Source organism: Lactuca saligna, chromosome 5, assembly GCF_052625555.1.
Source record: "Lactuca saligna cultivar CGN05327 chromosome 5, ASM5262555v1, whole genome shotgun sequence".
Classification (NCBI taxonomy): domain Eukaryota; kingdom Viridiplantae; phylum Streptophyta; class Magnoliopsida; order Asterales; family Asteraceae; genus Lactuca; species Lactuca saligna.
The window spans coordinates 131,643,985-131,660,363 of record NC_136421.1 but is presented as its reverse complement, the minus strand read 5'-3'; the positions used below and the strand labels follow the sequence as shown (position 1 = coordinate 131,660,363).

The following is a 16,379-nucleotide window of genomic DNA, read 5'->3' as shown; positions in this document are numbered from 1 at the left end:
CGATTGTCAAGATCTCATATATGTTTATCATATATCAGTAATTTGATAAGATCTTCACCAAAAGAATGCCAACTTATATGCATAAAGTGGTATGTTTATATTTAAAGTGGATTCAAAGGTTAAAAAAAATATAGTTTTATGGCATGACATTATTTTTCTGATAAATACCTTTTTGTAACACCGTAGCTAGATGGATCCAATATAATAGAAAATCTAGTAACATGAGTGTCTCAACCTACTCCAAATATTGATTCTCTAGATTTTCTAGTTTGGTTGCTCACCCAAATACAGAGTGAGATCAAGATTCATTCAGGTCATTAACAATCCAAAGGCACACTTACATATAGACTTTTATCCCAAAATGTATTTAAAATCATAACTATAAATTGGGTTATACATAAAGAGCTATCACTAAGTTAACCATATTTGAGTGTCAATATGTGAACTCGTGACTTTATTTATTTATTTAGTCTTTCTGAGAAAAGCCTTAGGAGCATAATTTATGTTTCGTGAACTTTACAATAGAGTATGATTTTTAAAATAGTTGATCTTTGTATAGTTTATTTTAATTTCTCAAAATTTAAAATATATATATATATATATATATAACCAAAATAAGATGTAGTGGAAATGATTAAAGGTAGATTGCTCCTAAGGCTAGAAGTTGGTTTAAAACGCAACAAAGACAATACATATTTTAGTTTTTCCACTTCCACTTGTATAAAGACATTTGATGAAATTTTAACCCAAAACCTAAGCTCTAGAAACCACACTCATTAATTATCGCTGATAGACATTATTTTGCTTAAATCCCATATTTGCAAGACCTTTTTTAGCCAATTAGATTATACGAACAAAGGGTTACATTTTGAGACTGGGATTAGAACTCATGTCAATATATAGAAACGCCAAAACACATTTTAATAATACGATGACCTTTATATTTGCCAAAGAGAATGTATAGTTTCAAACAAGCAAATAGCATATGAACAAATACGATAATTTCAAACTACTCTATATCTATAGGATTATTCATATTGTGCCCTTCTGCTTTCTCTACCAATTCAGAAGGGAAATTGTCTCTAAGAATCTGAAGTTTGAACTCAACAATACCACCATGTACGCTTCCCTCCATTAACTCAAACAAACAAACATCTCCAACTTCAAGATTGTTGTCTATCACAAATTTTTCCCATGTTTGGTTTTCAAACTTTTTTGTACCTTGATCACCAATGTAAACCAGATCCCACACCTTTCCTCTATATACAATCTTAGCAGAAACCATAGCAGCAGGAAGCTTTTCCGATAGTCTACGTGGAAATGTCTGTGCAAAAAATAACATTGTAATTTCATTTATTTGATTATTATAGCATTCTACTTTTATTTATTCGATTTTAAGTGTTGCAATTTGAAATATTTACTTTAATTATAACTGTAAAAGTAGAATGGTGTAATAAAGAATACCATTTGAAACCTGGTTGCAAGGTGTAATTTGTTAAGAACCACATAGAAATATGGTTTCCCAGATAGTGGCCAGAATTCGTCATCTTCTTGTGTTTTAGGTATTGTGGATTGATAAGATTTTTGGGGATCAAAATTGCTTGGTGATGGATCCATCTAGCGATAACTGCTTACAAATTCTTCTTGCTTGTTTCCCCTGATTGTTTTGGTGTTCAAAAACAAAAAGTTTAGATTGAGAATGGAGCTTGCAAAAACGCTCCCTAAAAGCACGGTAGGTCAACCGATTGGTTTTCCGGCGAACTGTAATCGACCAACGCTACTGTTGTGGTGACGATTCACAGATCAGTGTGACATTTGATTAGCGATTTTATCAGGACATGTCAATCAATCTTTTTCAATTCTTTATCTAAGCTGATATATTTTAAACTTTCATGGATGAATTAGGATTCGTACCTCTATATTTCTTCAGTGGCACCGACCTGCAGTCGAAATCCCCCGGGTGCTGATTTACTACAGTCTACAGGGGTGACATTCTCGTTCTCGCCGCCATGTTCAGAATTCTGATACAGAGAACTTACGAGATTGGTAATTGTAGGCGATTGATTTGGGGAATTTACAGCTTCTCCTCCCAAAATATTAATTTTAAGAGTAAAATACAGTTTTGGTCCCTATGGTTTGCACAACAAACAAATCATCTCTCATGGTCCTACTATTGAGGCCGATATTGTAGTTTATGTTATTTTAAAATTAATGGACCAAATGTGTAAACTATAAAAAAAAATGGCTAAAAACTTCAAGCTTTCTATGTGTCTCTTTAAAAGCTTCATTGAAGCTTCATGTTTTAACACGATAAAACCTACCATCTTTCACTCCCCATCGTTGTAGCTTACCTCCTTAGATAACCACCGCCACCGTTTCATCCTCCCATCAACGCTTTACGCTTCATCCTTCCCATGGGCGGAGCCAAAATTTTGGAATAAGGAAGGCTTAAATCGTAATAAGAAGCTAAAGTGTATTTTTATATATGGATAACTTAATAGGGTAAATGGATTTGAAAGATAAATTAATAAATAAAAACTGTCTAAGGAGCATGTTCTAGCACAAGATCATCAATGTTTTTGATATACGAAGCATTTACCCAAGGAAATTCCTTTGATTTCTTAAGTTAGGTTGTTCATGAGGATCTTTAAAGCACATCTACGAAACATGAGCCATTTAATAGCCTCAATAGAGACTTGCAGCATAGCCTACCATCACGTTTGTGGCTTGGATAACTTAATACCGAAGGTCGTTCTATGGGTTCACGGATTAAAGAATCTAAATTTACCCCTCTTAAATTTGAAGTATCATTTTTTCAGGTTCAACATTAATTGGTTATTCAAAATTACTATTCCCTTCATGTCGTGGCGTGTATTATGAGCATTTTCTCTAATATTATAACTAACCATATGTAGTTATGGGTCATAAATAACTTCTTTTCATTTGAAAAAAATTCATGGTTCTTTTCTTGTTCAAGATTTACCTTCCTTAGGATTATATGATTTACCATTTTATTATAAAAACTAATCATAATAAAACATTTACAAATTATATTGTTAAAAAATAACTAGATATTATAGAAAACTTAAATATACAATAACTAAATAGAATTTAAATTATTTGTTATTGAAATTGACATTGTACAACAGAGGGTTAAAAGCATGGTAGTATATCATTGAATATTATAAAATATTTAAAATTTATGTAATTGCAAAATTCCTTAAAGCCTTAGACAATTTAAAATATTGGGCCAAGATGAGAAAAACAATTGGATTAAGTGATGAACTTCAATGTAAGTAAATGAAGAATAATCTTTTGGTAAATCAAATAAGAGTTGGGGGGGGGGGGGGGGGGGGGAAGCACCTACTAGCTCCCCGCACCCCTACTGCCTCCGCCTCTGATCCTCCCATCATAATCAACACCCATGTGTCTCCGCCACATATCTTCTCTAACCATCACCTTCTTCCTGTGAATTTGATAATGTTTTTCCTTTACCCTACATTTATGAAGGAAATAACAACCGAGGAAGATAATTAGATGAAGAATCATAAGGGTACGTGTCCTCAACCCACTTTATCCTTAAAATTTTGATTTCCCCATTCGTTTTTTAAGATATTGGAGATTTGTAGTTCCGTAAACCTAGAGAAGCTCGAAAGTTGCTTTTAGATGGCTCTCATTATACTTGATATGTGGTGCATACAGACAGTATGAAGATTTACTAGACACAAAATTCCTTATAAAATTGATTTTTTTTTTGTTTGGAGACGTTCACGGGTAACATAAAATAGGAAGAACATAGTTCATGATTCTGAATTACGTGCCTCATAAGCTGGAAGAATTTGAGAACAATGCGACCACTTACACCTGCGCCTCATAATTAGCATACATGTGTCTCGTAATTAAGTCAATAGGAAAAGTATAAATAATGCATTTTCTTTGACATAGTAAGAACATACACCGAATATACAACAAAGAGTAGTTGTTTTGCGAGCCCAGAGGATGATTTGAAGGTTGGAAGGTGTAACGCCCGGTTCCTGGTATTTCATAAAATTTGTTCACTTTTATATGAGAACTCGACGAGTTGGAGGCTCCAAACTCGTCGAGTAGGAATTATTTTTGGGACGCAGGTTACGAAACCTACTCGACGAGTTTGGAGCAATAACTCGACGAGTATGGATGTAGAGTGAAACCCTAAGTTCACGGTTTTGCACCCTATTTAAACACATTAATCCCTAAAGGTTGGCCTCATTTACAGCCTCCAAGTCCGCAAAATCCTATCCACGAAACCCTAGAGCCTTGTGTGAACTTATGAGACCTTTTTGAGAGAAAACTTGTGCTTTTGAAGCTTGTGGAAGAAGAGGAAGCTAAAAGACTCAAGAAGAAGAGAGTAGATCCAGAATCTTCACTCCATTTGCAACATTTTCAGGTAAGCAAGTCTCAAACTTGCTCAATGATTTCTTAGATATCTTCATTTCACTTTTATGGGGGGGTTTTGGTCCAAGAATGTTAACTTTTGGGAAATAGACGTCTCAAGTATGTGTACTTCCAGATCTAGGACCTTGAAGGGCTGTTATGGCATAAAGGTGCAAACTTTATGGCCATTGGAGCCCCCATGCAAGCTCTAAGATGTCATTTTGGCCTTTTAAGCCCCAAAAGGCCATGCATGTAGATAAAGGCAGAAACTTTACATGTTCAAATGATGTCTACGGTCTAGATCTCAGTTTGTATGCCTTAGTTCGAACTATATATGGCTTGTGGATCAAGATCTAGATCTTGAAGAATTAGGGTTTGAGCTAAAACCATTAAAGCACTACTAGAAAAACAGCCTTTTACGAAGCAAATGCGTGTCAAGGAAGGCCTGTCATAACGTGAGACGGCACGCTTTTACGCGTCGTCTATTTACGACACGTATCCACGATGCACATTTATGACACGCATTTACGACGTGCACGCAATGCATATGAAGGAAGGTCCTGTCATAAAGGCAGATGACACACATTTGTGTGTCGTAACTTTACGACTCGAGTGTTTATGACACGCAAAGCGTATCAAGGAAGCCCTTATCGTAAAGGAAGACGACATGCTATTGCGTGTTGTAACATTACGACATGCCTTTACGACTCGCAATGCATATCATTAAATCTACTGTCATAAACAAATATGACATGCATTTGCATGTCATAAATGCCAGCTGCTAGTGACTATACACCTTTACGACATGCATATACAACACACATTTACAACGTGAATACACATAATAAAAAACAAATATGTATACCAAAATATTCATTTTCATCTAAACGTCAAACAAGTTACCTAACAACATTACATATATGTCAATTTACCTAAGTTACACTACATGTCAAGTTACCTAAGTAACATCACTAAAAGTTAACAAAAACATGTACATGCGTGTCAAAAGACTACCTAGCATTACACCATATATCAAAAGACCATACCTAGCATTTCACCGTTAACCATAACATTGTTTTGCAGATACAAATATCATCGATAAATGCAGCTTGTAACAAACTTTGACCATTCTTCACGTATCTCATCGTTATCATCAGCTATGTACTCAAATTTGCCACCCCCGAGCTGAGAAAAAATTTGCATTATGTTTTTATTAAAAAAAATAGCATATTAACATATTCTTTAACAGTAAGTTGCTATATTTAACAAATAAATATAAAATGTAAATTAATTTTTCTAAATAGAGCATTGTACTTTCAAATAAATGAAAGCACATTGTTATTTTTGCATGTAACCCAATATTTCAATTATAATTGTGAGAGTAGGATGCCATAAAATGATCCTTTTTCAATTCCTTTCCTATTAAATTATAGTAATGAAAGTAGAATGCTATATCCTTACATTGTCTTTGATCAACACTTCATTTCCTTCCTTAACTATCTCCTTTATGAACCTTAGCATGTAGTAGCCACATTCGATAGATCCGAGCTAAACTAGACACTACACAATTACATATAAAATGATCATTGCAATTTGATGAGTTTAAAAACTCTTAGATTGATTAGATCTTTTACAAGCACGATTATAGAAATCAAACAATTCAAAACAATATGAGAATCAACAAAGATCTGAATCAAATGTATGCTTATGATTCAAAACAGAGTCACACCTTAGCAGAGCTCGATGAAGAACTTTCGTTGTAGAGGCGAGCTAGGGTTTACAAAACTATGAAATTAACAAACAATGAAAAGCACCCCTACTAAGTTTGCATGCATGCAGCTTATATACTAAACCCTAGTACAAAAATATGCACGGTTGGACAAGCCCAATACCAGTATTCAAACTGGGCTAAGGACCGAGCCATGACGCAATCTAACAGACCCAACAATCTCCCCCTTTGCGTCAAAAGAGGCAAGATATTACTTTCTATGAGTGGGCTTCACCGTCTTTACTACTTTAAACAAACGAGGAATTATGGTGAGAAGAGTATATCTAAATTGTATGTACCACCTCAACATGTCAGTAAATAATTTCTTATCAGCAGCACTGTTCTGATCGCACCTCTGAATGATCTCCAAGATATGCTCAAGGCAAGTCGTTAAGAAGAGGTGTTTGTCGACAAGAGCAAACAGACATTTTTGACCTTCACCCGTGTGGAACATAACTGTGTTATACGTTGAGTCGATTTTACCCTTGATCATGCTATTGACATTGCCAGCTTTGCCCATAATCTTGAACGTTGTTCTCTTGTGTATGGCAGTTGCAATCTCCTGGTCCATCTTCGCTACCTCATGTATGTAGCAAACAAGCATACGCTTGACATCATCAATTATTGGTTGATACTCCAGAGGATTTGATAGAAGAATGTTAATGAGGAGTATCCAGTCATGAAGGTTAAGATTTGGTAGATCACCGAGGGTAAAATGGTAGACCGAGCCTTTAGTTCCTTGAGTCACCCTAAATTTGACATTAATAAATTTCCCTACTGAATAGGGATTCATTACCTTGACTGTGGTTATTTTCTTTGAGCTCCAAGTCAGGTATTGGGGTTGAGCAAACTCAAAGTAAAATTCCAGAAGATCCCTATCTACCTTCGGGTCTGGGGAAGGAATAACAGCAGTTGAGTTGAAGTAGTGGAAGATAAATTCCTTCCGAGTGATTGGTATATCGAACTGTGCATCCTTGGAATTGTCAAGACCAAAGGACATTATCGGCTCAAGCCAGAGAATGCTCGGCTCATCAATTGCACATCTTTGAAGCGGGTCTATTGTCCACAAAGGAAACATGGACTTTTTCTTCTCTAGGAGCTCCGCCTCCTTTCGTTTCAGCTCCAGCTCAGCTTGTTGTTTTTTGATGTTTTCTTTCGTTTCTTTTTCAGAAGTCTTAACCTTCTGGAAAGGATTCTTGGGATTCTCAGCATAGACATCATCTTCATTGTCTGTGTCGTCATCGTCGATTTTCTTCTTCTTTTTGTCTTTGTTGCTGACCGAAGCTTCATTACAATTCGGTCCAGCAGATGGTTTTGATCCGAAAGGAGGAGGTTGCGATGTCACTTTCTCTCCCCCTTGTTTCGGTTAGACCCTGGTTACCGGAACACCTTTATACGGCTACGAATATCCAATGTCGTTCTGAGCTTGTCTGCCAGATGACGCTTGACAGTTATAGTGATGACCGGATGACGAGCCTCAATAAGATGAAGAAGGATGGAGTGAACATCTGCAGCAGAACTCCTAATGACTTCCCTTTCTGAGTTGAGGTCATTAAGCTCAGCATCAGTAGTATGCAGCTTGTGAGTTTGCAATATAAGCTAGGCAGTATGTCTGTCGAGCTCATCCATAATGCAATTCTCCACAGCTAACTCTGCTTCCAGTTGAGTTAAGCGATCGTTGACATTATCATGGAGCATTTTGTTGGCTTTTTGAATGGCTTGGCGTACCGCTTTGAGGTTGGAGCGCTCAGATTGAAGAGACCTTTGAAGGTTCTCGACTGAAGCGTTGACAGTTTGAGTGTTTTTGGCAGCAGCAGCCTGCAAGGAATCTAAAAATATATGAGCTTCGGAGACTAGTTTATCGACTTTTGCGATCGCTTCCTTGTACTCCATAGTAGAGGCATCAACAGCAAGAGAGGCCTATTGACATTGGGAAGTGGAGGATGTTATTGCCTTGGCTGCAACAGATAAAGTAGCACTATGTTCGGTAACGATCAAGGAGAACAAGGCCTTCAAGGCAGCTTCAGAATAGGCACCAGAGGAAGAGGATGAAAGTAGTTGATCAAGATTTTCATTTATTGCCTTTAGATGACGTTTTGTAACAGGATCATCACCATCATCGCTCTGCACTCGATAAGGACTGGAATATGTGGAATCGAATTCCAAATCTTCACCACCCAGAATAGGGGTTGTTTCAGTAGATTGAGTGGGAGATAAGGGTTTGGAAGAAGGTGGATGTTCGGTTGTGACAGGAGGTTCGGTTTCAGGTGGATTAGGAACATTAGAGCGAGTTTTTGTGGTAGTGGTAGTATCTGTGAAAATGGGAGTGGGAATAGGAATTGTAGTGGATGGTTGAGAGGTGGTAATTGGAGGATTAGGAGGGATGGAAACTGGTATTGTTACAGGTGGAGGGGAAGGAGGATTGGAGCGAACTGGAATTTTTGGGGTAGGGGAGCGAGGCAGAGTATCACCTCGGCCCGAAGCCTCATCGTCTGAGCTTTCTCTCTTAGATTCTAATGGAGGAGCGTTCTTGTGCTTAGGGGTGACATATTATGAATCGCTTGAAGATTGCAGAATAAGTCTCCTAGCGGGCTTCTTTTTCCTTTTCGGTGGAGCCTGAGAAGTGCTAGGTTTATCAGCTTTTCGCTTCTTGGGGGTTTGCCCTGTGGTTTGCTTAATGACAGGTTCTCCCTTCTACGTTTCAGGCCTCTTGCCCCTCTTGGCTGGCTTGTCAGCCTCTTCAATAGACCAAACCATTGCCTGTGTAAGCTCTCTTGGTCCAACAGATGGATGCCTCCTGTATTGTTGAAGAACATTACTCGACTCAGAAATACGACTGAGCATTGTTTCAGGAATGGAGCCAATAAACGAAAACATTGTGGGATTAGTAATGATGATTTTTGTCATATGAAAGGTAGCAATGGATGAGAGCAAGGAGTCCACCATTATTGGAACACGAAGGCGGTCCATTGCCCAGTTGGTGATGAGAGACCAGAAACGGCCACAAGAGATTTCAGAATGCCTGGATGAAGAGACCAAGCTTTGGACCAACTGCTGCCAGATAATGGACCCATAATCTAGGTCAACTCCATGGTACAACCCATACAATACCTTCATGAAGGATTTGCTTGCACCATCGGAGCCGATGCTTCGCTCAGACAGTCCCTTGAACAACAGCGTAAAAAGGTCATTCCATTGAGGAGAAAGGCAAGACTTCTTGAACTTCGTAATGGTGGTTAGGGTTTCAGTATACCCCATCTGATAGAACATGGAAAACAATTGACCAGTTGTAATGGAGTCAGGGTTTACCAGAGATGAATCTTGAGAAAGACCGATTAGGGCACAGAATCGATGCTTGGAGATGGAGGTCTTCTCATCGTGGAGTTCAAAGTGAATTCGTTCTTAATCCTGTCATAGAAGGCAGTAGAGTAGACAAGAGACAAGCACGGCATGGGAACAACTTCAACTTTAGTCAGTGCGTCGACGAGTGGTGAGTATTTGAGACACTCAACCACATATAGCATATTGGGATCATAGATGAATGGGGTGAGATCGATGATCAGATTCTATTAGGGTTTGATGGTGAGAAGAGGTTGACGAACTGAAGTATCGTGAAATGATCATGAGTCTGCCATTGTTGTAGCTTGAAGAAGATGATGAACAGTTGCAGAGAATCATCGGTGTTCTTTGAGAGATTTTGGGAAGTGATAAAGGTTGAGAGAGTAGCGTTCTAATTCATTTTATACGTACAAGGAAGAAAGAGAAAAATCCGGCTGAAATCTTAGATTATTTCAAAAATAGCGGCTGACTTAATAGGTGAACAGTTGGCATGCCGAAGATGACGCAGGAAAGAGAAAAGACGTTTCCCTTTCACACGCTTTTTCATAAAATGCACTTTTTCAAATCGCCAAACCGTTTGGATAGCCGCTGAGTCAGCTTCCACTTTATCCCAATCGTTTCTCCATGTAACATTTGAATCTTTGTTGCCCTTAGCATTTTAATGATCATTCTGAACAAAACTAGAATTTGGAAAATTAAAATTTTCGTTCACAGGGTGTAAAAGATAAAGAAATAAAACAAAATTTTAGGGATAATCTGTGATGTCGTAAGTAGACATAAGACAACTGATTCTGGGCAAAAATCACTTCCTTCAAAGTCAAGAGTGACATTAAAGTGCTTGCTTGGTTTCCCATTGAATAACGATCAAAAACTTGTTGAGAAGTTTTAAAAGACATCTTTTGAAGGTTAAAGAGGGTGGCTTTCGCTTCAATTCATAATTTCGATACTTAACATAAGACCGAAACTAAATGAAGTACTTGTGAGATAGTTGTGATCTGTTGAACAAGTAGGTATGATAAACGTTATAGTGACGAGGGAAGGAAGAAATATCAAAAAAATATTAAACTAGATCTTTTAGGGTTAGAGAAGCCTTGGTGAAAGGCAAACTCATAAACGTCACTCAAAAGAAAAAAAGAGATTTCAAAGGGTAACACGTAAGATCTTGAATTTGTTAATTCACCGTCAATTCATTAGTGGTGTTGAACTTTGGGTTTCACTTAGTACATAGTGTCATGAAACTAAGATCATGAACACATACTTGGTATAACCATAAACCTCAATGGTTAAGACTGAAAGTCTCAGGGGTTATATTGATGAAACGAGTTATAGTGGAGAAAGATGATGAAGATGGTTTAAGAAGCGAATGTACCTTTGCTTTAAAGAAAAGAAGGACCAAGAAGAAAACTCTAAACTTAATTTTGAGTAGAGTAAGGTAGCTCATAATTAGAGTGAATTGGATAGCCTGGATTGGGAAAACACGATTGGTATATATCATGTTATTAAGGCTTCACTCAAAATCTGTTGAGGCTTGAGTCTACATACAACAGCATGCTTCTAGGGACTCTTAACTAGTAAAACCATTTACCTGCCTTAGCATTGCCATCAAGAATCATATTTAGACAAAAAATAAAAACATTAAAAAAATGAATAATATTAAAAAAAAATTTGAATTTTGTGAGAGTTGACCAATTGAACGAAAGTGAAAAATATTTTTGGATTTCTTAAGTATTTTTATAAAAAGAAAATATTTTTGGGATTTTATAAGTGGAAAAAAAGTAATGAAAAGATGTACATAAGAAAACAATTGAAATGCCTTAAAAAAAACGAACAAGTTCAGAAGGACCGAACCTGAAATAGAACGAACGTTCGGTTCATGGTCGAACTTCACCCGAAATAGACCGAACCCAAAATAGACCGAACGTTCGGTTCATTTTGGTTCGCTCTATTTCGCTTGTTACCTTTGTGGAAGCGAAGGAGATTTCAGTACAGATTTGGCTTGCATCATTCCTAGGCCTTGTAGAATCTTATTGAAGCTTGCTTTAGGTAAGGCCTTCGTGAATATGTCTACCAATTGATCAGTCGTTCTGACGAAGTGAATTTCTACGTTACCATCTTCGACATGATCCTTGATGAAATGATACCTCAGTGCTATATGTTTAGTCTTCGAATGTTGCATGGGGTTGTGACAAATCCTAATTGTGCTTTCAAAGTAACAATACAATGGGATTTTCTTCATGTTTAGCCCATAATCCCTGAGTTGATTGTTTATCGATGCGACTTGAGATGTACAAGATGCTGCAGCAATATATTCGGCTTCTACAGTGGATAGCGAAACATAGGTTTGTTTCTTCGATTGCCAGCTTACTAATTTACCATCTAGAAATTGACATCCTCCTGTGGTGCTTTTACAATCTAATCCACAGCCACCTAAATCAGCATCTGAAAATGCTTGAACAAAGAATACTGAGTTGGTTGGATACCACAGACTGAGAGAGGAGGTTCGCTTCAGATAGCGAAAGATATTCTTCACGGCTTGAAGATGAGGTTCTCACGGATTGGCTTGAAATCGCGCACAGTAGCAGACAGAGAACATGATATCAGGTCTACTGGCTGTAAGATACATCAGAGACCCAATCATCTATCGATATAGTGTTATATCAGCTGCTGGTTTCTCCAATGATGGTGTGAGTTTAATTCCAAAATCCATAGGCACTTTCACTTTGAGTCTCCCATCATTCCAAACTTGGTTAACAAAGTCTTGGTATATGCTTCCTGATTAATAAAAATGCCTTCGGGTCCTTGTCTAATGTTCAATCCAAGAAAAAAGTTAATTGGACCCATTGAGCTCATCTCAAATTTAGTTTCCATCAACTTTCTGAATTCAGCTGTTAAGCTAGGATTCGTGGACCCAAAGATGATGTCATCAACATAAATTTGGACTATCATAAGGTGGTTACCTTCTCGCTTACGAAAGAAGGTTGGGTCAACGAACCTTGTTTGAATTTAGACATTTTTAAAAAACGCGTGAGAGTGTCATACCATGCTCTGGGAGCTTGTTTGAGGCCATATACAGCTTTGTCAAGGATATAACAATGATCGGGATACTTCTCGTTCACGAAACCTGGTGGTTGCTCAACATATACGGTTTCTTCAAGTTCACCATTGAGGAAAGCATATTTGACGTCCATTTGATAGACTTCAAAGTTCTTGTGAGCAGCGTACGCAAGAAAGATACGAACATATTCTAATCTTGCTACCGGAGCGAAGGTTTCTTCATAATCAATTCCCTCTTCCTGACAATATCCTTTGACGACCAACCCCACTTTGTTACAAATGACATTCCCCTCTTTGTCCATCTTGTTTCTGAATACCCATTTGAGACCGAAAACCGAAGCATCCTTTGGAGTTGGAATAAGGTGCCATACCTTGTTTCGTTCAAACTCGTTTAACTCATCCTACATGGCTTGAACCCAGTCTAAATGATCAAGAGCTGAGTTAACGGTTTTTGGTTCAACTTTCGAAACGAATGAATTGAACATGCAAAACTCGACTTTTGAAAAGAGTGCAACTTGTTTCGCTTTGATTTGAGAGGGAGTTAACACTTTTTCTGAGGATTCCCCAATAATTTGACTTTGAGGGTGATCTTTGGTCCATTTGATAAGTGGAGGAAAGTTTGGATCATAGACAGGATCCAATTCAACATTGATTTCTTCCTCTAGTTCAGACAGAATGTCATCATCGCCAATATTGGTGTTCTCCCCCTCGAATAATGATTCCTGTTCAGGATCAACATTTGTATCCCCTTCATTGGCTGGAATTTTAGTAGAGCTTGATGTATTTGGCGATGAGTTCTCCCCCTGGAATGAAGATCCTTGATCGTGATGAGTAAAGGAACCCTCCCCCTGGATTTTAGGACGGTCACCAGATGGTTCGCTTGTGTCTGCACATTCGGTTTCTTTGGATTGACCATCAGCCATCTTCTTAGCAGCATCGTCTATAACTTGTTTCAGATTATCAGCTTTGTTGTCTTTTGCAGTTGATTCAGAGTCAATAGCCCTTTGAGACTCATCAAACAGGAGCATGAATTGGTCGAAAAGATTTGAGATAGAAATAGTAACCTGACCATTCTTTGGAAATATGTCTTGCGATGTAGCTTCTGTTGATTTCATTTTCTTAACATAACTATTGTCAAAGGTGACATAGTATGTTTCTTCAATCTTCTTTGAGCGTTGATTGATAACTCTATACACCTTGGAGTTTAGGGAGTAGCCTAAGAAAATTCCTTCATCCGCCTTAACATCGAACTTGTTTCGATTCTCTTTGGAGTTGAAGATGAAACATCTTGAACCGAACACATGAAAGAATTTCACGTTTGGTTTTCGATTGTTTAGGATCTCGTAAGGGGTAATTGAGAATCGCTTATTCAAGTATGATCTATTTTGAGTATAACACACAGCCGTAATTGCATCAGCCCAGAAATACAAAGGTAAGGACGCGAAGCATAGCATAGTTCGAGTAGCTTCACACAAGGATCAATTTCTCCTTTCAACAATACCATTTTGTTGTGGAGTATAAGGGGCTGAGAAATTGTGAGTCGTTCCCTTTTCAGAAAGAAAATCTTCAAAATATTTGTTCTTGAATTCCAGGCCATTGTCGCTCCTTATATTACGAACTACTTTTCTTAGTTGCGTTTCTATTTGTTTAATAAAGATCTTGAGCTTTGGAGTGGCTTCAGACTTTTTCTTGAGAAAGAAAATCCATGTAAATCTTGAGAAATCGTCCACAATAACCAGAATGTATTTGTTTCCTCCAATGCTTTCGATGGACGATGGACCACATAGATCGATATGCAATAACTCCAATGGTTCTATTACCTTAGTATTGATAATAGAAGGATGACTCTGCCGACTCTGCTATCCCATTTCACATGCTGCACAGAGATGTTCTTTATTAAATTTTAGAACCGGAAGACCTCGAACGTGATCACCCAAAACCAACTTGTTGATATCCTTGAAGTTCAGATGAGATAGTCTTCTATGCGATAACCAGCTTTCATCAGAGTGAGTCTTTGCCAGTAAGCATACAGCTGGTTTACCTCTAATTGGATTGAGGTTCAAAGGATACATTTCCCCTTTTCGCTTTGATTTCAATAGAATCTTGTTTGATCTCTTCTCGACAATTTCTAAGCCTTCATCGTCGAATGGTACTTTTAATCCAGTACCAACCACCAGTTGTGATACGCTGATGAGATTGTGTTGAAGTCCTTCAACATAAGCTACCTTCCTTATAGAGAACTCGCCATTAGTGATCATTCCATAGCCTTTGATAGTTCCAAAAGAGTTGTTGTCGTACTTTACAATGCCTCCATCTTTAAGAGAACGAAATTCTCTCAGTTCCTCCTTCCTTCCTGTCATGTGACACGAGCAACCACTATCGATGTACCATTCTTCCTCAAATTGCTCGTTACTTATAACCTGCAAAAAAATAAGCAGATTTAGGAACCCAAAGTTTCTTGGGTCCTTGTGAGCCTTTTACATGAAAGGGAATAGTAAGAGAAATATCAACCATGTTTGTGTCTTTAATTAAAGTTGTTTCATCTTTTCTTTTAATGGTGAAAACTTTAATTTTTGTTGATTTAATAGGACTGGAGTTTTTGATGTTGTCTTCAGGGTAGAGTTTTTCTTTTCCCTTTGAAGTAATTGTGGGACAGGAATTCGGATGAGAAGAATTAAATTTAGGAGTGACTTTAGAATCCCGGTTTTCTGATTAGAATTGTATGGATGGGGACCGAAACCTCTATTTCGGTTTCCATGGGATGAAGGACCGAAAATCTCCTTTCGGTTGTTATTGGACGAGGGACCGAAATCGTTCTTTCTAGGGATGGCATAAAAGCCCGAACCCGACGGGGAAACCCGAAACCCGATCATTTCGGGTCGGGTAACGGGTCGTTATCGGGTTTTTTATCGGGTTCGGGGCAGGGAGTGGGTTATCCTCGCCCCGCCCCGCCCCGCCCCGATTATATATATATATATATATATATATATATATATATATATATATATATATATATATATATATATATATGTTCAAAAAGTTTTGCTGTTAATTGTACACGTTCAAATATAAAATACTTATCGTGGACAATTTTTTTAGTTATTAACAATCTGGTGTTAATGATCATTTTTATGTGTTTTGACGTATTAAACAAAACTTAAATCAAATAATTTTTTATATAACATCCAGTTTATTTTATTAAAGTGATGCATCATGTTTTTAATTTAAAAGAGTTGCTAGAACATGTATATTTTATAAGACATTGGGGTACCCTAAAAGAGAATAAAGATTTCGTTATCAGTTGTTGTAAACCCGATAAGATACCCGAAACCCGACGGGGAAACCCAAAACCCAATGGGGCGCCTCGATAAGATACCCGAAAGTTATCGGGGCGGGTTTGGGAATCCATGCCCCGCCCCGAACCCGCCCCATTGCCATTCCTAGTTCTTTCGTTTGTTAATGGGTGAAGGACCGAAACTCTCCATTCGGTTGTTATTGGAGAAGGGACTGAAACCGTTCTTTCGGTTGTCAATGGGTGAAGTACCGAATCTCTCCTTTCGGTTGTTTTCAGTCGATGGACCGAAACCACCCTTTCGGCTCCTATTGGTTGAAGGACCGAAACCATCCTTTCGGTTCCTATTGGTCGAAGTACTGAAACCATCCTTTCGGTTGTTTTCAGTCGATGGACTGAAACCACCCTTTCGGCTCCTATTGGTTGAAGGACCGAAACCATCCTTTCGGTTGGTGTTGTGATGAGGACCGAAACTGCTCTTTTGATTTATTCCTGATGAGGGGCCGAAACTTC

The 16,379-nt window shown here is 37.9% G+C and overlaps 1 protein-coding gene across 1 annotated transcript; it reads right to left on the bottom strand.

Annotated features, from left to right (window-relative positions):
- Positions 1-918: 918 nt before the first annotated feature.
- On the bottom strand, positions 919-2,088 carry LOC144997300 (B3 domain-containing protein Os04g0386900-like). Its single transcript, XM_078957167.1, has 3 exons — positions 1,915-2,088; positions 1,465-1,657; positions 919-1,324 (listed from the first exon to the last, which is right to left on the bottom strand). Exons 2-3 carry the CDS (start codon positions 1,615-1,617, stop codon positions 1,010-1,012), a joined length of 468 nt encoding a protein of 155 aa, XP_078813293.1. The 5' UTR covers positions 1,618-1,657; positions 1,915-2,088; the 3' UTR covers positions 919-1,009.
- Between the last annotated feature and the right edge of the window lie 14,291 nt (positions 2,089-16,379).